This window comes from Panthera leo, chromosome A2 (genome assembly GCF_018350215.1).
Source record: "Panthera leo isolate Ple1 chromosome A2, P.leo_Ple1_pat1.1, whole genome shotgun sequence".
Lineage (NCBI taxonomy): Eukaryota > Metazoa > Chordata > Mammalia > Carnivora > Felidae > Panthera > Panthera leo.
This window is the reverse complement of record NC_056680.1, coordinates 32618647-32639926: the sequence shown is the minus strand read 5'-3', so window position 1 is coordinate 32639926 and position 21280 is coordinate 32618647. Positions and strand designations below refer to the sequence as shown.

The 21280-nt window shown below is 41.0% G+C and overlaps 1 protein-coding gene across 9 annotated transcripts in view; it reads left to right on the top strand.

The window, feature by feature from the left end:
* MAGI1 (membrane associated guanylate kinase, WW and PDZ domain containing 1) overlaps positions 1-21280 on the top strand; it is a 631452-nt gene that overhangs the window by 542331 nt on the left and 67841 nt on the right. For all 9 annotated transcript variants that reach the window (XM_042929917.1, XM_042929912.1, XM_042929918.1 and 6 more), the window contains exons 8-12: positions 2509-2566; positions 4682-4794; positions 7546-7638; positions 12852-13034; positions 13833-14453. In XM_042929917.1, coding sequence (XP_042785851.1) covers positions 2509-2566; positions 4682-4794; positions 7546-7638; positions 12852-13034; positions 13833-14453 — 1068 coding nt within the window. The remainder of the gene's footprint in view (positions 1-2508; positions 2567-4681; positions 4795-7545; positions 7639-12851; positions 13035-13832; positions 14454-21280) is intronic.

The following is a 21280-nucleotide window of genomic DNA, read 5'->3' as shown; positions in this document are numbered from 1 at the left end:
CTTAGCTGCTTAAAGTACCTGTGACAGGTTGTATATTCTGGTTTGATGTCCAACAGTTTTGAGACATAGGGGCTGACTCTTCGGGCAACATTAGAGTGTTTAGTAAAAAAAAAAAATGGAATGTCATTATTTTGGGGGCTTTGGCATTTTCTGCCATTCTTAGTTTTTTAGAAACAAAAGACAAATTTGAGGACAAACATCTTCCTTTTTTAAATCGATGACCCATTTCTATTTTAAGCATTAGGAAACTAATTCCTATTATTAAGTTAATTACCACATTGGAAGTGAGAAATCTATCTTTTCAACTGAAAATGAGCTTTTAGCTTAGAAAACTAGAAAATTTCTGGAATTTGCTAATCTGTTCCAGGAGATGTGTTTAAATTTACAAATGTCCAGGAATATCACTTGATCTGCCACATTTCTCACCTCTAGAGTATAAGTTGTTGACAACAGGACAAAGGTCAGAGGTGGCTTTTTTTTTTTGTACCCTCTTTAGACCTCTATCAGAGCACGAACAGTATGGTGTTTGAATTATCTGCATAATTGTGCACTTATAATTACATATGTGTCCCCGGTGCCTACCACACCCTCGAGCAGAAGTGGACACTCTCCACATGTATGACAAATTAATAACTGAATGAGTTAACATACAGCATACTGTTAGTTCCAATGTACATTATAGTGATTCAGTAATTCTATACATTACGCAGTGCTCATCCTGATAAGTGTACCAACGAGTTAAATTCTTAGTATTTCCCATTTTATCTGAAGATAATCAGGCCGAATATTCAAGGGTGCAAATTCCGAAAAGGATTTGGTTCAGTGAAACATCAGATTTCACACTTACCCCCTCCTCTGCCCCCATTCCAGAGCAAACATGAGGCTGTGCCCCAATCTGCATTTTTTTAAATCTTCGATTTCTCAACTCCTTGGAAAGATTTTCCTGGTTCATTTTCATTTAAATGGTAATTTCCAGCTTTGTAAGGGGAAACCATTTCCCAGGCATTTGATTTGCATCAGTTCGTAAGACTGGGCGTATAAAAATGCCAAGTTGCATCAACATCTGCAAATTGGACCTGTCTTGCATTTTAGTAGCTTGTGTCTCCTGGAATTCAACGACTTCTTCAAAACCTGCTAAGCGTTTAAAAAAATTTTTTGAGAAGAAAAAGGGGGAAAACCTGTCTCTTTGTTTGCAAATAGATAACATGTGGAGCAAAACCCATGAAATTAATGTCTCTTGATATGCAGCCAGATCTTAGCAAAACATAAACTTTGAGTAATTAGCGTGTGTGTTCGGGTGCACGCGCGTGACTGTTTCAGCGCAGGACTGTTGATGGCACATGTCAGCCCTATGCCTGGATGAAAGAATCCTTCTTTGAGAAGAGTGGTGACCACGTGATTCCTCGAATTAAAAAAAGAAAAAGAATTTAGTGTTTCCAAATAGGTGACGTTCCAAGCGTTTGTAATATTCCATTCAAGTTGGTCTTCATAGCTGACTTCCAGGAATAATGATTCACGTTGGAGCGTGGTGTTACCCAAGCTTGCCTTAACTGTGTGTGTGTGTGAGAGTGGCTTTGAAATGAAGTTGAGTAATTGCTGCTCTGCTTGAAAGAATTGTTTAATGACACAAAACACAACCTGGTTACTTCTTTCACCAAGTCTAATTATCTGGTGCAATGGGGCTTTTTCACAGTAGATTCTTGTTGTGGCAGAACTCACTACTAGGAAGCTAATAAAGTTCCAGCTTTTGATATGAAACCTTACGGAGAGAAGTCCAGTAGAGCACAGTTGAGTTTTCAGAAAGGCACGTAAATCTGCCAGGGCCATTTTACAGCACCACAATAAAGGAATAAAATCTTCTCCCTCAAGTAGTGTGTTCTCAGAGGGCAGGACCTGTGTTTCTGCTTTCGTAGGCGAAAGGTAGGCCTGTCTGAACGCAGCAGTTGAATGATAGATGCAGGCAATTAGAAAGCCCAACTCCACGTGGGCATTTTTACTTACTCAGTAGCATTTTAATTAGGAACAAGGAGGAAATAAGATGCAAATTTTATTTTATTCCAGGGAGAGCAAAAGCAGCTCTATTATATTGAAAATGAAAAGAAACGTTAATTTTCATCCATTTTTGTTTGTGTGGTAAGGTAGTCTGGAAATAAAATGGGAAAATTATAAATATTTAAGATACAAACTAGGCATTCAAGGCAAATTTTAACCATATCTCCATTAAAATCTAATTTAATAGTTGATTTAGAACAAAAGCATCTGGGACTACATTTTATTAACTTGTAGTAGCTTGTGCAAAATATCGGTAAAGAATTGTTCCTCATGTAGAAAAATACACTGATAGGTACATATAATGCTTGCTTTTTGTTGTTGTTAGAATGCACAGTTTTAACTGGATTTAAGGCACTTTTAAGAGTCTCTCTCTTTTCCCCCTCACTTAGTTGTTAAGAATCCTTGCGTTCTTCAAGAATATGGTCTTCTTGCTCTAAATCTTCTTTTATTTTTCAGAACTACCTGCTGGTTGGGAAAAGATTGAAGACCCTGTCTATGGTATCTACTATGTAGAGTAAGTGGCTGTTAACCCGTATTTTGGTTTGTACTCCTCTATAATAATTATGTACGTTTATGCTGAACAGAGTTGGCCATCATTATAAGGTACAAACTGTTAGCAACAACAACATAATTTGTAATGAAAATATGTATGCATATTTTAATGAATGAGAAAATATTCAGTGAATCTGAACACAGTAAATGCTAAAAGGACAGGATCAATTCCTTTTGTTTACCAGTATTTTACCGGGACCCAACACAGGCCTGGCATATGCCCCCTTCTTGATAAGTATTAGTTGAGTGAATGAATGAATGAATGAATGAGAAAAGCTAAGACTCACTGGAGCAGGTGAGTAGGGGTTATCTTCTGGAGGAGAACATGTTTGCCTACTTTTTGCCCTGCTCAGGCCTGAACTTTTCAGTAATTACTTATTTATTCATGCAGACTTTCCAGAAGGGTTAGACATGTCTTAGTAATGTATGAAATGTCACCAGAATTGAGAAGATAATTGAGAACTGGCCCAAGCTGTAAGACCTTGTATGCTTCTTTGCCTCTCCTCTGCCTGAGGACCATAGACATAGCTCCTATTTTCCATCTTTAAGACTCTCAAACCCTCCTCATGTCCTGTGTGGTATATATCTTGTTCTGGCATTGGGCACATACTCTGTCTTGTTAGGATAATCCTGAAAGAAAAGAAACCCAAGAGATGAAACATTGTAGCACATGTGCTATGTATCATTTCCTGAGAAAGTGGAGAAATCACTGATAAAAGAGGCTTCGAGAGAAACAAATGACATAGAAATATTCCATCGTCGTAATCCCGCCTGGTGCCCTAAAGACAGCTGGCAAGCTTTCTGTCTCTCATGCTCCTGGCAATGAAAATTCATCTGTATAATGGCCTGGTGATAAGAGTATATGATACAAATTGTCAGATTGTAAAATGCTCCGCATCTTATCATAAAAAAGTATGAGTTCAATATAGCAAGTGTCATTGGCCAGTCCTCACATGGCCAACTCTATGTAACAAAGGATTTGGTGATTTGGGCCATTAGAAGGGCATTGTTGTTTCTCTGACCCTCACAAAATAAAGCTCCTCTGTGTGCCCTGCGGATCATCTAAGGGTGGTTAGTCTATCCACCCTGTTTGACCAGCCCGCCTTTAAGAAATATTTTGAGTTCTGAATACTGTAATTACATAATAGGTCCGTTCCCAAACTTCTAATCAAGTATGATTTTCGATAAAACAAAACAAAACAAAAACAAAACACTAAGTGTATGTATGCTTGTGTGTATGTATGTTTGTGTAAAATATGTGTATATACACTAAGGCCATGGCAAAAAAAACCCATGCATGTACATGTATGTATGTATTTTTGTTCCATGGCCTTATTAGTTTTGGAACCGTCTGGCGTATCTAGGTCTTTGTCACTTTGAACGCATCACATTTGCTTAGGTTAGCTGCATTTGGAGTTTTTTTGCCTGAGGCTCATACTTTTAATCCTGACTCCATGTCCACTGATGAAAATAGTTGGCAGATGTTGGGAGAGCCCTTCTTTTAACTTTGAGTGCTGAGGCTTCTCTGAACTGTCATAGGAAGCCACAAGCAGTTCTGGCATTGCATGTTATAGACTGCGTCCTGTCTGTACTTTAATCTCATTTTTAATAATTCCACAATCCACTTTTCCTTGAATTGAAGCACCTCCCCGAGTCAGGTGCTTCCTTGGACATTTGGAAGAGTCAGTGGTTCAAATCCTGCGATTTGAAAGCAGACAGACCTGAGCTTCCTTGCCTCTTTACTGTTTACTAGCCACGTTCTGTTAGGTGAGTTAGTAATTGCTCAGAAATTTACTTTCCCTCTCCATTCAATGTGAATATCAGTAGGACCTGCCTCTTATCATTTATTGAAGATTTTAAAATAAAATGCGGGAAAAGCTGGTAGCCTCTATAGGCAGTCACTGTATGGAAAGCATTCGTTTCTTTTTCCTCTTCCTCATTGCCCGTTTTGACATGTGCTGGGCAGCATCTGAGACCACCTGCTTTGCTCAGTGCTAAGCAAGGGACTTGGCAGACTGGCATTTTGCTTGTGGGATGAACTGTTTTCTAACCAAATATTGTCTGCCTCCTGCTCCAGCCACATCAACAGGAAGACACAATATGAGAACCCGGTTCTAGAAGCCAAACGGAAGAAGCAGCTGGAGCAGCCGCAGCCGCAGCCGCAGCCGCAGCCACAGCCGCAGCCAGAAGGTTGGCTTTCCCTTGATGTGTTGGGCAGAGGAGCTTGGGGCAAAGCCTGGGCGCTGACACCCCCGTGTGGTCAGAACTGGCCTTGATGTTCCTGTCCTTCTGCCGTGCCGTGGACTTGGTGTCCTGCGGGGGCGGGGGGGAGATGACAGTGCTTCTCTTCCACCCGGAACCCAGACAGCTCGAGTGGGGGCCCTAGCCCACGGCCCCCCGATCTCCACTTTAATTTAGAAAGAAGCTGTCATCGTACTGGAGAACTTGCTGTTGCCCCAGCATGTTTACATACCAGCTGGTGTCTAAATTCATACTGCTTTCAGCCCTTAGGAGGAGTTACTATCTAATTATAGGCACATGACATGTAAGAATCAGAAAAAGCTGGTAATTTTTAATGCTTTTCCAAAACTATAAGTTAATTCATGATCTTTATAAAAATATGGACAGTTCAAGAATGGAGAATATTAAATTCTCCCCTGCTTGCTCCTGTCTCATTCTCAATGATAGACACTGTGCTGAAATTTTAAGTTTGTTTGTTTTGAGAGAGCCTGAGACAGCACAAGTCGGGGAATGACAGCTAGAGAGGGAGAGAGAGAGAGAGAGAGGGAGGGAGAGGGAGAGAGAGAGGGAGAGGGAGAGAGAGAGAATCCCAAGCAGGCTCTGTGATGCCAGCACAGAGCCCAATGTAGGGCTTGTACCCACGAAGCCATGAGATCATGACCTGAGCTGAAACCAAGAGTCGGATGCTTAACTGACTGAGCCACCCAGGTGCCCCTGTACATAGATGCATATTTTAATAAAAATCGGATTGTAACTTATAGGGGTGTGTGTGTGTGTGTGTGTGTGTATAACTTATATGTATATATATATAAGTTATATATATGCATATATATGTATATGTATTAGTTTTGGGACCTGATGATCTCATTTAAATGTATTTCTTGCACATATTTCAAAGCCGGTTAATAAAGATTTGCCCTGTAATTTTTAAGGGCTGCATAATTTTCCATTTTATGAACTTACTTCATTCAGTTTTTTATTAATACATCTGTTCATTAATAGCCATCTAGTTATTTGTAGGGTTTTTTAGTTTTTCATTGCACCCTTTTAAAATGATATACTCAGGGGCACCTGGGTAGCTCAGTTGGTTAAGTGTTCAACTCTTGGTTTCATCTCAGGTCATGACCTCACACTTTTGTGAGTTTGAGCCCCACGTCGGGCTCTGTGCTGGCAGTGAGGAGTATGCTTGGGATTCTCCCTTTCTCTCTGCTTCTCCCCCACTTGTGCCCTCTCTGGCTCTCTTGCAATAAATAAACTTAAAAAATAAAATGAAATGACTGCTCAATACCCTCTCAATGTAATATGCAAATATCAAATATATGAAGATCAAATATGACACTTTTATTATAATATTCAACATAGTAAATATAGGTCATAGGGGGAAAGTTGGCAGATTTTTCTGTGAATGGCCAGCTAGAGGACATTTTAGCCTTTGCCATTCATCCGGTCTCTATCACAACTGTTCATCTCAGCCCTTGAAGTATGAAAAGACCCGTACACAATGTGTAAATGAATAGATGTGACTGTGTTCCAATAAAACGTCATGTATGAAGATGGATATTTGAACTTGATGTAATTTTCATGTGTTACAAAGTATTTCTCATTTTAATTTTTTCAACCATGTAAAGATGGAAAAACCATCCTTGGCTTGAAAGTTGTATCAAAATGGACAGTAGGGTCCCTTTGGCTTATAAGCCACAGGTGGCCAAACACTGCCATAGATTGTATTTTACTGTCTTTTGTTTCTGTTTTTGTTTTTTTAAGTAAGCTCTACGTCCAACATGGGCCTAGAACTTGTGATTCCGAGATCAAGAGTCTCATGCTCTACAAGCTAGCCATCCAGGCCCCACTACACTGTATTTTAGATAGAGTGTGTGTGTGTGTGTGTGTGTGTGTGTGTGTGTGTGTGTGTGTCTGTGTGTTCGTGTGTATGCACCTATCAAAAAGTTCTCCTTTCTACCTTCATCTCTTTTCTAGTTAAAAAAAAATGTTTTTAAATATTTTTCTCAACTGGTGAAACTTTGTAGTGCGAGAAAGTGCTGTTTGAAGGCTGGGGTATATGGTTGAATATATTAGCTGGAAGGTGACTGTGTAAATCTCAAGGGTCACTCACAGTGCGTTGTTTCTGGGCCTCCAAGGTGAGGAGGACTACAGTCAGGACGCAGGCATGTTGGTGATGAGTCCCGTTCGGGTTTGGGAGATGGGAGGGGATAGCACTTCAGCAAACTGCTGAAATCACCTTTATTGTCATCCAAGACGACCAGACCTCAGCAGCTCAGCTCATGTCTCAAGTGTGTTAGAGACGGTTTTCCCTCATCGGGCTGGTGGCGTCAGTTGATTGTATATCTTTCCTGATATTTTTTGCTTGGTCTCACTTTGGACCCTCCGGTCACAGAGAACTGAAGTTTTTATTGTTCATATCACAATATGATATGAGCTTTCCTCAAAACTCTGATGGGAGAGGGACACACAGAGACACACACACACACACACAGAGGGAGAGAGAAAGAGAGAGAGAGAGAATCTTATCCTTAACAAAGAGTGGGGTCCGATACCAGTTTGTTTTCCATCTAAGCTCTCTGTGTCTAGTTTCATTAGTTTGGATAGTTGGATGCTTAAGAAGGTGAATCTTCTTTTAAGAGAATGTTAATGTGACTCCCATTTGAAGGAAACACAATGTACTCTTTCTTTTCCTCACAGAATGGACGGAACATCACCCATCTCTTGTGCCTCCTGTTACTCCAAACCACCCCCCGAGCAATCCGGAGCCAGCCAGGGAAGCTCCACTTCAGGGTAAAGCGTCTTTATGATGATGAAGCGTTTAGATCAAAAATTTAATTTTTTAAAGGAAGTTTAAAAAGTAGAATCTCACAGTTGCCAATTCATTCCTTTGATGGTGAAAACGGTGATGTTAGAAATTCTAAACACACTGTTAATCAAACTTGCCAAGAAAACTAGAACTTTGTGTGTGTGTAAATTTGCTCAGCTAATTGCAGTGCTCTGAAAATAATGACCACTTGCCATTAGGGTTTCTCAGCCTCAGCACCTTTGACGCTTAGGGCCAAATAATTCTTTGTTGTGCGTGGGTCCTGTCCTGTGCATTGGACCAAGTTTAGGGGCGTCCATGGTCTCTACCCTCTTGTGACAACTAAAAATGCCCCAGTCATTGCCAGATGCCCCTGGGGAGAAATCCCAGGGTTGTAAATCACTGATTTCGAGACTACAGAAATTTATTATTGGTATTTAGTAAGATAACTTGAAGAGTCAGCTTGAGGATATTCCAAGATCCTCGTCAACATACTTGCTTTTGACTAAGATTTTCTTGTAAATGTGAAACCATTTGATATTATTATATACTAAATGTGAATCTCCTATTCTTGCTGTAGTTTGGCATTTACACACATTTTACAATGTTTCGTTGGGTCTCACTTATTTATGCTCACAGATAGTAGGAGCCCCTAGAGACGTTCATTTTTAAAAATTGGTATCTCCAGAATCCTACTCCTTTCAGGCCTGATTGCTCTTAAATGATAGAGAAGAATTGGGTTTTTTGTTTGTTTTTGTTTTTTAAATTTCTTTAAATAAGAAAAATAGAACAGGCACTATATTTGATAGAGTTGGGGAATGTTTGTGGTACAGACCCATTAAAAAGACTAAGGTTTGTCTTCGTTCTCTGTACATTTTTAAAGAGGTATCGCGTTAGATTTAAAAAGACAAGTAGAAAAACTCTTTTCTCTGATTTTCATTCCTCCATTATAATTTTCATGAGAAAGAAGTTGATTCCCTGGAAAGCTGATAGCATCATGAGATTGGTAATAATACCAGTTTATGTAAAATAATTTCTCCTGTTGTGGGTGTACATTTTTATGGTCCTAATGGTTTTAATAAAGATAGAACATAGCAAATAATAACATTAATATCAATGCGATTGTGGCTTCCTCTGTATTTTTTAAATAGAAAATTCCTTCTGCAACCTCATGTGGCCTTATTTCCCTGCCTGCTGGTTAAGTGTCCTGTTCTAGCATCCTGCTAGGACTCTCAGGAAGAATGTGTAGCTACCTTGGTTAGACTGGTATTGGTGTTGCTTTGCTAAGTTCACTGCCCAACGAAACTTTCCTCTGATCAAGGGTACACTTCTAATTCCAGCAGATGATAACGTTGAAGAGAGTTGCTCTTAGGAAAATTCTCCAATTCCAGTTGAGGCTTCGAGAGAGATTTCTGCAGCCATCCCTCCACTGCACCCACCCCACCACCACCGCTTTCGAAATTACAACTCACCTTTAGTGGGCTGTTTTTATTTACCGGGTACCTCCCTACAAATCTTCTGTCTGCTTTGGTTTTTCCTTACGGCTATCATGAATAAGGAGGTTGGTACTGTCATTACCTCCGTTTGCACCTGTAACACTTAGGCAGAGAGAGCATTGGTGACTTGGCCCACGCCACACAGCCAGAAAGTACTAGAGCACCCGATTTGAATCCTAAGTGTCATTAGGAACAGTTAAATTTCTGGCTAAAACCTTTTTGTTCATTTGTTTCTTGTCTGTATGTGCGGGGACACCACTGTGTAGTCTAAATGTGGCCAACCAATACAGATGCCAATGGCTACGTGTTGACATTTAAATTGATTACAATTAAAAAACAATAAAGAGGTGCCAGGTGGCTCAGTCATTTGGGTGCATGACTTCGGCTCAGGTGATGAACTCATGATTCGTGGGTTTGAGCCCCATGTCAGGCTCTGTGCTGACAGCTCAGAGCCTTTAGCCTGCTTCACATTCTGTGTCTCCCTTTCTCTCTGCCCGTCCCCCACTAATGCTCTGTCTCTCTCTGTCTCTCAGAAGTGAATAAACGTTAAAAAAATTTTTTTAAGTAAATAAAATAAAAATTTAGTCCCTCAGTTCCCCTAGCTGCATATCAAGGGCTCAAGAGCTATGTGTGATTAGTGACTGCCATATTGGACAGTGCAGATATAAAGCATTGTCTTGTCATAGAAATTGCTATTGGACATCACTGGCCTAGGGTGTTCAGACACATGCTAAAAAATTGTGCCAACCTGTCAGAAAAGCAAACTCCTTAGGGCTATTGAAGAGCAGAATTTGGGGACAAGACTCCAAAGATCCTGATTAAATAGGTCTAGCATAAGCCCTAGACAAGAGTACCTTTATTTATTTATTTATTTATTTATTTATTTTTAATTTATGTATTTATTTTGAGAGAGAGAGAGAGAGAACATAAGCAGGGAAAGGACAGAGAGAGGGAGAGACAGAATCCCAAGCAGGCTCCATGCTGTCAGCGCAGAAAACCCCAACATGGGGCTTGAACTCACAAACTGTGAGGTCACGACCTGAGCCAAGATCAAGAGTTGGGAGCTTAACCAACTGAGCCACTCAGGCAACTCTAAAATGAGTACCTTTAAAAAAAAAAAAAGAGCTACCCAGGTGATTCTCATACATAACAAGATCGTGCAGCTGTATAAGTCAGCAGACTAGGATCTCTTGGAAAATTACATTTACCACAGGGCTGCAGCAGAGAGCTCCAGTCCCACTGCTTGTGGGTAGAAAGTGCTTCTTTTCCAAAGCTACGTTAGCTCATGACCCAACCATTCATAAAACATAATCAAATGTCCATGAATGTGAAGCCCTGTGATCTTCCCTAGTTAAGCGCTAAAAAAAGGAAGTCATCGGTGTAATTTCAAAGCTCTGTTCCTGTCTCCATTAAGTTGAAAACATTCTAAGTTCAAAATATGCTAATGGCTTTTTAAAAAATTCATTCAGTTAAACTGCCAGGCACATTTTCACATTTTCTAACTTTGCCTATAATGAGGGTGAGAAGCTTAAACACCCAACCACGTCTTCCCACCTTCTCAAAGACACGTTGAATCTCATTTCTTTGTGCTGTTGTTCAGTGATTCGTTTATTTAGCACAAACTTTTGGAGCACATGAAGTGAAGGGGTGGGCGAGAATCAGACAAATCACCAAACCTATACATATCTAAGACGCATACTTTGTTGGATGGTGATAAATACTAGGGACAGAAAACAAGCAGGAAAGGGGGATTGGCAATGGTGGAGGAGGTGTTACAGTTTTTAAGAAGATGACCAGACAGAGCCTCACTGAGAAGGTGACGGCCACTGCTGTCTCTGCATAACCGAAATGTGTGTCCCTTCACGCCATCCCAACTCCCTAGCTGCCTCTGCCTTAAGGATGTAGGCTATTCGCACACACCCCTGGCCTCGGTTTTCCATCTGATAATTGCCGTGGCAGCTGTCTCCCCACAAGCCCCGAGTGCACTTGAAACCACCTTTCTGATGCCGTGGCGGACGACTGTGCATGGCGAATGCGTCAGCCTTGCCTTTCGTTAGCCGCCGTGACGAGTCTGTAGTTGATGAAGCTTCCAACCAGCTTTGCAAAGGGGGAGCTTCATGAGCAGGACGATGACTCTAGTAATTTAAAAGAGTCCTTTTTAAGAGCCGGGAACTTTTGAAATATGCAATTAAAAATTGTATGTGTGCCCAGAGACTTTTTGAAAAAGGCCTTTTAGCTATAGCTAACCAAAAATAACTTCCTTTCTGGGTGCCACACTTGGGTGTAGGGGTCTATGGAGACTTCTCCTGGGTGTTTTGTTTTTGTTTTGATAACACTTTGGATAGAAGATGAGGAAGCTGTGGCAAGCAGGAGAGAAGGGGATATGAATTATAATTAGGAGAGGGTTTTTTTTGTTTGTAAGATTTTGTTTTTAAGTAATCTCTACACCTAACGTGGGGCACGAACTTACAACCCCGACATCAAGAGTCGCACGCTCTACTGAGCTCTATTAGGAGCCCTTAATCAGGAGAGTTTAAAAAGTCTAAACCTGAAATGCTGTCCACTGTTTGGGATAACTAGAGAAATTCTGGGAAGTTTCTCAATTGTGGAGAAATTCCTAACAATACTGACTTTAAAATTTTTGGTTTGTGTACAAACTGTTATTGTGAATATTATCAAGAAAACAAGAAAACCATAGGGAGCATGTTTGGTAGTTCTTTAGCTATATAGCTGTTGATTTATTTTATTTCAGTTTTTTTTTAATTTATGTATTTATTTTGAGAGAGGTCATGGGGGAGAGGCAGAGAGAGAGGGAGAGAGAGAATCCCAAGCAGGCTCCACACTGTCAGTGCAGAGCCCAGCATGGGGCTTGATCCCGTTAAATGTGAGATTGTGACCTGAGCTGAAATAAGTGCCCCTATTAATTGATTTTAAACAGGACAACTGAATTTGGAGCAGTTTGGCTTTTGTTAGTAACTATTTCGTTTAGATGTTTTGTATTTTAAGAAAATCTTCTAAGCCACACGTCCTAAACTTTTTTAAACAATAAATTTTATTAGGGGGCATGTCCAGGCTATTTTACAAATTGTTAAAAGACAAAAACATACAGGAAAAATGACACATTTGAAACTCAATTCAAGGTGAAGTTATGACGCTTCTTAATTTTGAAAGTAGCAAATTACATTTTTATCATTATTCTTTGGGACCGTATGTTTCCTGGCATCCTCTATATATTTTCAGAATGTGTTTTCTGTTTGATTAGAAACTAAAGTTTTCGCTGAATTGGTTTCACAAGTAGAAGCCAAGCCTGAGGCAACACGTTGGAAGTTGTATTGCAAATTAGAAACCGTAACAACACAGAGAACACAAAACACAGACCCATTTTATCTTCTGTGAAGGACCTCATGGCAGCTCAATTGCCGTGAAACTACATGAACTGAAACCAAGAAGTGTTTCAGATGATGCTCATTTTTCTCTTGTATTTTCTTTGAGAACTTCATGCTGACATACTGTAGGTACCATATCCCCCTTCTTAAACAGAGGGGCCTGGGAACACCACCTTATTACTGCAGTCAAGAGAGGAATTTCCTAAGACCCCTCAGGCACAGGAGCTTGGAGAGCCATCCATAAGTTGTGTCGTTTCTTATTTAATTCACCTTTTCATGCATAGTGACGTTCCTTATACTTTTCTTATTTTCATCCAGGCAAACCCTTTTTTACACGAAACCCTTCTGAGTTGAAAGGCAAGTTTATTCACACGAAGCTGCGGAAAAGCAGTCGTGGCTTTGGCTTCACAGTTGTTGGAGGTGATGAACCTGACGAGTTTCTGCAGATCAAGAGCTTGGTCCTGGATGGTCCTGCGGCATTGGATGGCAAGATGGAAACAGGTAGAGGCACCACAGGGCCCTAGCATTCCCTGTGTGGTGTGACTGCCACCTGGCACCTGAACTGGGGCCAATGACATCATGATTTCGTGACTTTATAAATGTTTTTTATTTTTGTATTTTTTAAGTTTATTTGTTTATTTTGAGAGAAAGAGAGAGAGAGAGAGAGAGAGAGAGAGCCCACGAGCTGGGGAGGGCCATGGAGAGGGAGAGGGAATCCCAAGCAAGCTCTGGCACTGTGAGCACAGAGCCTGATACAGGGCTTGATCCCATGGACCATGAGATCATGACCTGAACTGAAACCAAGAGATGCTTAACTGACTGAGCCACCCAAGTGGCCCCAGTAAATGTTTTTTTTAAAACACTGTAAGTAAGCAAGATTCCTCACTACATAAATGCATTCCCTGGTATAGATGCAAACCTTTGAAGCCATTTTAACTTTGGGGTACTGTTAGGGTGCTATTAAATACAGTAAGGTGGTAATTTACTAAAAATTTAGATCTGTATGAATAGAAGAAGTCTAAACTTGGATTTCTGCAATGAGAATTTTTTTTAGAAGAAATCCCACTGTTCTTTCAATGATCATTATATTCTCATTAGCAGGGCAGACAGGGGATGCTGAAAGAATGCCTTGTTAGCAGTTGCAATAAGTAATAGAAGCATTTCCCTTTGTGCCCTATGATACCACCCCCAAATCCAGTTTCCGTTCAGCTTCCTTTTTGGTAGAATTTCATAGTATAATGTTGATAAAACTTGTTTTGGCTACTTTCTTTTTAACCCCCAAACTCTTACCTTTTGCAGGAGATGTCATTGTCAGCGTGAATGACACCTGTGTTTTGGGACACACACATGCGCAAGTTGTGAAAATCTTCCAGTCCATTCCCATTGGTGCCAGCGTGGACCTTGAACTCTGCCGAGGTTACCCGTTGCCTTTTGACCCAGATGACCCCAATACAAGTTTAGTGACTTCGGTAGCCATTTTGGATAAAGAACCAATTATTGTGAATGGGCAAGAGACCTATGATTCGCCGGCTAGTCACAGCAGTAAAACAGGCAAAGTCAATGGCATGAAGGATGCCAGGCCAAGCAGCCCTGCTGATGTGGCTTCAAACGGTTCCCATGGTTACCCCAATGACACTGTCTCTTTGGCTTCCTCCATAGCCACTCAGCCAGAGCTCATAACTGTTCATATAGTCAAAGGCCCAATGGGCTTTGGTTTTACTATCGCGGACAGTCCTGGTGGCGGTGGCCAAAGAGTGAAACAGATCGTGGACAGTCCAAGGTGCCGCGGCCTGAAAGAAGGGGATCTTATAGTGGAAGTTAATAAGAAGAACGTGCAGGCTCTGACCCATAATCAAGTTGTGGATATGCTGATTGAATGTCCAAAGGGAAGTGAAGTCACACTGTTGGTGCAACGAGGAGGTATGTAGGTTTCTTTTGTTCTATGATTTTTTTTTTTTTCTCTTAACCCAGAATCCATTGTTTCACTTACTAGTCTCCAGGTGGCTTTGGGGACTTTTTAAATGTCTAGTCTTTAAGATCATTTTTATTTACCCGTTTGGAAACATATTCAAATTGCCTTCTGTTTTTTCCAAATGGTAGCCTCTATAGAATAAAGGTTGTGTTTATATATTATGTTATACCTGTGTAGCCAAAATGATAGTTTTAAATGTAACTTGCATTGTGCTTTTAAAAAAACATTAATATTTTAGAATCTCTATCCTTCAAGTGTCCTGAACCTGGCCTGCACAGCCTGCATGCAAAACGTGGCTCTCGCTCACTGTTACAACCTCATTTCATACTCCTCTCCCCTTGTCACTATAGTCTAGCCACCTGGCTTCTTTTCGGAAGAGGCTCTAGTAGTACAAGCCTTTGCTGTCTCAGGGCCTTTGCACTTCCTGTTCCCACTGCTTGGAAAGCTCTTGCCCCAGCTATTCACTTGGCTAACTCAGTCTCACTCAAGTCTCCTCCTAGACGAATGTTTCTCAGGTTACTTTTTTAAAGTAGCTTCTCAGTTCCTTGTAATCTTCACTGCAGCGTCCCATTTTTTCCTAGCCTTTATTACATCATTATTATTATGACACAAGTCATTGTTTTGTGTATGTATTTAATTTTTCTTTGTTGCTCTCTTTTTCACTAGAATATAAGACCCATAAAGCAGGGCCCATGTCTGCATGTTGACAGTTGTATGCTTTCATAAATGAAAAAAATATTGAATGAGCGAATGGGTATGTGATTACTTACATTTGACAGGAACAATAGCTCCAGGATCATAATGAAAAACATACCTCAATATACCCACATCTTCATGAAGTGGTAGGATCTCAGAGAAGTGGGGTACTCTAAATCTTGAGACCTAGATTTCCTCTTCCCTGCCTGCACCCCTTAATCTTGCCCCACCAGAACTCTCAGGAACTCGCACTGAGAAGTATTTTTTACATGGATGAAATGAAATGTATTGTCCCTGGGTATGCGTATGTGACTAGTGTGGATTGATCACTTCACACAGTGGGCCTGAGAATGGTTGTTCCTTCAGTCTTTGCCAACATGATCTGTTTCATGTACAGCATATTTTGATTGTCTGAAAAGAGATCAAGAGCTAGACATTTATTTCCTTTTGGTTCCATTGAAGCAGAGGAACTCCTTTTTGTCACGGCGACTGTGTTCTCATCTCATGACGTTGTACGTTCTGTGGTCAGAATGACTGGGGTCACTGGACAGAAATCCAAAATTGAGAGCAATTGTCTGTGTGAACTGAAATGCTCAGCTAACACGTCTTAAACAGCTACAATAGCCATTGTGCAGATTTAACTTTTAACCAGTTATCTTCAGCAACATCCTTTTGAAGTCTCTTCTTGTACCTTGATCACTTGACTGCACAGATCAGTTTTTTTAACAGTGACCGAGATGTAGGAGAAAGTGACTTGAGATTAAGAATGATCATGATAGTGGTGGTGTTGATATTGGTGGTGATGGTGGTGATGGTTGATGGTTGTTGTTGGTGGTGGTGGTGATGGTGTTGATGATGATACCTGACACTTGTGGATAAGCTGGCAATTTACAAAGCACTTTTAATATTGGCCCCTGCCTCTCATCTCACTTGTACCATGTCCCTGAAAGGTAGGCAGGTGCCATGCTCTACTATGACTGAGGGGTTCACCTCAAATCTGGGGTTTCCATTTCAACACTCTGCCCTGCTTAACTCCGAATAACATGGGTTTTTCCATAATTGCTGATTTTTGTGGCCAGCAGCTTGAAAACTTAAATAGTTCTTGGTCCATCTGGGCCATTTTTGACTTAGCCACTGCTCATTTGATGGCCACAAACCACCCTGCTCTGCTGCCTAATTTATTTGCTCCTTCATGTCATTTTTCAGTGTGTTCAGTTTTTCTTTTTTATTAGATTCACTTGAAGGAAACCAAAAAATAGTGCCTCATTACACCCTCTAACTTACTACATTCACTGGAACCATACTGCAATGAATATGCCCAAACTAGCAAACAACTGATGATAGAAACCTACCCCTGGATTTCACATATGCTTGCATTTTCTCTTCTTCATTTCTAAGACCTTCTTTTTGTTAATGCCATTACATCATATAAACTTAAATTAATGTGGAAAGATCCAGAATATATTGCCACATTAGTGAACATCTCCATAGTTTATTCCGGAATCTGAGTAATTTAAAATCAGTCTCACATCAGCAGTCTTTAAAATACACCATATGCCTTGTGTTTGATTTATGTTTTGGATAGAAAGTTTGTACATCTGCATTTGGCAGGCTAGCACTAGCTACTATTAATCTTTCTAGAAAGCATATAAATATATTTGTTTTTGCCATACGTTAGTTATTTGAACAGAGGCCAACATTTTAGTCATCACTCCTGTATGGTGAGGGTGTCAACGAGAAGGTTTGGTGAAGCCACAAAGGCAGCTTCTAGGTTAAATGAGAAAATGGCCACTTCACGGATTCTTTCTAATGAGTCTCATTTCTGCCAAACTCCTAGTAAAGCAGATTGATAAACTCATGATTCTTGTGAGTCTTAGGAATTGAAATCTTGAGGATGAGGCTTTCTGTGCTTTAAACAACTGGCCTTTTCTACTTTGGGACAGAAGTAGCTACATTTGTATTTGTTTTCATTCTTAATCTCCTGAGCTCATTTTTGAGGTCTCTTCTTGTCAAGATCGGGTACCTTTTGATTTTGGTATTTTTTTTGTCTTCCCTCCTCCACCCTAAGCTGGAAATCAAGCAGAGGTTGGAATATCATTTGTGGATTTCTGGGACTGGACAGTTTCCTGGATCTGGCGTGGAATTGCTGGGGTGTTCATCCACATCTCCTGGCAGCTGGGACCCTTACCGATTTGTTTACAAGTATCTTCTCTGTAAATAGGTCCTTGTCTCCTGGTCCATCAGTCACACTCTTCATGGGCACAGCCTTCTTCCTAGGCCTGGCTCCCCATCTTCCTGAGGCACTTACCTTCCTCCTTCGCCCTCTGCTGTGCAGTCAGGAGAATGCTCTTTACTTATCTTACCTTTATGTAGTATTTGCATTCAGATAGCCTGTTGCCTGACACCAGTGTGAATCTAGAGACTTTTTTTAGGTGTGTGGAAAATTATGCTAGAAGGAGATTGCTGGTTTTTTTTTTAAGAATATCGTGGGTTTTGGGGCACCTGGTTGGCTCAGTTGGTAGAGGATCTGACTCGATCTCAGGGTCCTGAGTTCCAGCCCCATGTTGGGAGTGGAGCCTACTTTGAAAAAAAGTAGTGGGTTGTTTTTTTTTTTAAGTTTATTTATTTATTTATTTATTTATTTATTTATTTATTTATTTAGAGAGAGAGTGTGTGTGTGTGTGCATGTGCACAGGGGACAGGGGAAAGAGAGAGAATCCCAAGCAGGCTCCATGCTGTCAGCACAGAGCTCACTGGTGGGGCTCGAACTCATGAACCATGAGATCATGACCTGAACTGAAACCAAGAGTTGGAGGCTTAACCATCTGAGCCACCTAGGTGCCCTTAGTGGGTTTTTTAATTTACAAGAGATCATTTGTCTTGTAAAAGTTGGTTTTTGGTTTCTTTTCTTTTCTTTTTTCTTTTTTCTTTTCTTTTCTTTTCTTTTTTTTCTTTTCTTTCTTTCTTTTCTTTTTTTTTTTTTTTTTTTTTTTTGCTTTTTTAAAAAAAGGGTATTGTATGTAACATGGCTACCTGTGCACCTTTGCGTATTTTGTATACTTGGCTAATTCACACCGGTTAGCAAGTGGGACATTCTTTAAGATGTAATATTGGTTTGAGTCGGAATACTCTGTTTCACGAGATTTGGCAATACTTTATGAAAGTGGAGAATGTGTGTCTTGCTTTTGAGAGAAAGTGTGTATCGAAAGGACAGCTGACCTGGGCGCCAGGAGCCCCTCTCTGCTTCCACCTGCCCTCTTACTTCTCTACACCTCTGACCATGTTACCACTCCTGCCCTGAGACTCAGCGCTCAGTTCAACAAAATGGATGTTTTGAACCAGTCCTCTTCCGAGTGATGCTTTTTGGCCTACTACCTTAATGCACAAAATGATGTCCTTGATGTGTTAAAAGCCAAAATTCAACTGAGTAAATTTTAAAGATTGTAACTGGCTTTTTGCAGTGATTCCTGAGAGCACCCCATCGAGCAAAAGAAAGGAGCTCTGGGAAGCTCTACAGGATAGAAGGCTTTTACATGCAGAAAAGAGTAGGATGCGGTGTTAAACTAGCACAAAGCAGATGGTTGTGGTAGGATCACCTTCCCTTAGGGGAAGGCCAGCCTCTACCAGGCCGGTGACCTCACCAATGCTAACCAGGTAATTCCAAATGGTATGGTGTAAGATTTTATTCCTGGGAGAGGCTGAAACTGTAAGTAAATATTAAGTCTCAGTTTGGTGATCCAGGGCTCAGCATAAGTGACTCAATTTGGGACCTATTGTGTCATTTTTTAACAATTCCCCACTTTTGATCAGACTCTCAGCCTGAGAGACACAACTAAAGTTTTAAGGAATTACCACCACTCCTAGCTGCTGCTCTAGAGTTCTCAGATTTTGTTAATCTTCTGTGATGGTACTCACAGGTCATGACATCTTTTTGCTAAATCTCTGTGTGGTATTCACAGCTCACAACTCCAGATTCACAACTTTAAAAAAATGTTTATTTTTTTTTTTTGAGAGGTGGGTGCAGGGAAGGGGCAGCGAGAGGGAGGGAGAGAATCCCAACCAGGCTCCACACTGTCCCTGCAGAGCTTAACGCGGGGATCCATCTCCAGAAGTGTGAGATCATGACCTGAGCCAAAATCAAGAGTTGGACGCTTAACCAACTGAGCCACCAGGTGCCCCCAGGTTCACATTTTTTAAGTTGGTCATTCTCTTTGTTTGTCTTCTGACCTTCTGTTCTTGGGGGATCATGGGCTTGCTGGTGAGCAGCTGCAAACGTGCATTTAAAGCTTTTGAGAGAATATAATTCACCAGGGAAACCATTATGATTATTATAGACAGTATAATTAGCAATGTCTGGAATGTATTTCACAATCATGGTCCCCAAGACCCATAGCAGTCAGAATCAAGTAAGTCAAAGAAAGACCCCATTGTGAGGGAGTCACCTTTTTTAGGCCAACTGGCTGGTTCGGTGATCTTCCGTAGCTGAATTTCAGCTAACCCAGAAGTGTTCCTCCAGTCACAGAAAGGGATGTCGGCCACAGCACAGACACCTCCTTGCTCAGCTAAAAGCTAATCAGAGGCTGTTCTCTTACCAAGAACAGCTTTGGCCAGAGTCTGGGAATTTTTGCTAGGCAGTTGTTGCTTTAGCAGCAGGTTCTGAAATTATCTTCAAGAGTTACCGAGAAGTTCCTGCTCATAGCCTCAGGGCATTTACTTCTACCTGGGGGAGCCTGGTCTTCCAAAGGAGGCTGATTTTGAATCATGAATGCCTAACTGGTAATTCCTATATTCTTGCTTTTCACAAGCTGTTTGTTACATACATAGAGGAAAGATCCCAAGATTCTACAGCCAGATGATGCAGGTTTAAAGCCTAGCTCCCACCTCTATATGCTTTGTGACCTTACACAAATCACCTGAGAAAATGGGAATAATGAGACTTATTTTGCATGTGCATGTGCTTGATAAAGATAAAATAAGATACCATGTGTGCTCATTGCTTGCTGGCACACAAGTAATCACAGTAAATCAGTGGTGCTTTACTGATATTACCTAGTATCAGAAGCAATTGGGTAGTGCTGTTTTTTTGTTTTTTTTTTTTAAACAGGGTGTGGGGGCACCTGGGTGGCTGAGTGGTTTAAGCATCTGACTTTGGCTCAGGTCCTGATCTCATGGTTCAGGAGTTCGAGCCCCACATCGGGTTGTCTGTTGTCCACGCAGAACTCACTTCGGATCCTCTGTCCTCCTCTCCCTCTGCCCCTCACCTGCACTCTCTCTCTCTCTCTCTCTTAAATAAATAAGCAAACAAACACTAAAAAAAAAAAAAAAAGGCCCTACCCAGACATACAGTATATTAATCACAGTGCCTGACCTCTAGGCATCTTGTATTTTTGTAGAAGTTCCACAGGCAATTCTCATGTACAACCAGAACTGCAACCATGGACCTTTCCAGGTTTTTTTTTTTTAATATTTATTTATTTGGGGGAGAGTGTAAGCAGGGGAGGGGCAGAGAGAATGGGACAGAGGATCTGAAGCAGAAGCTCTGTTCTGAAAGCAGTGAGCTTGATGCGGGGCTTGAACTCAGAAACTATGATATCACGACCTGAGGTGAAGTCAGATGCTCAACCGACTGAGCCACCCAGGTGCCCCTGGACCCAGTTTTAATTCTCTGACATTTAACTTGGAGGAAAATCAGGTTATAACACTAAACAGTTACTTTCATTTCTTTTTTTGTTGTTTTAATAAAGTTTATTTATTTTGAGAGAGAGAGATCATGAGCAGGAGAGGGTCAGACAGAGAGAAAGAGAATATCCCAAGCAGGCTCCATACTGTTAGCATGGAGCCCGACATGGGGCTGAACTCACAAACCCTGAGATCATGACCTGAGCCGAAACCAAGAATCAGACACTTCACCGACTGAGCCACCCAGGTGCCCCACAGATACTTTCATTTCTGAATGATATTCTTCTTCTAAAGTCTATAAGCAACAGATTGTTTGGTCTTCCCGAAGGTCCGTCTCCTACAGCCTCATAATCGCACCTCATACCTTTAGAAGCATGATAAAGAGACCCTAACAGCCAGA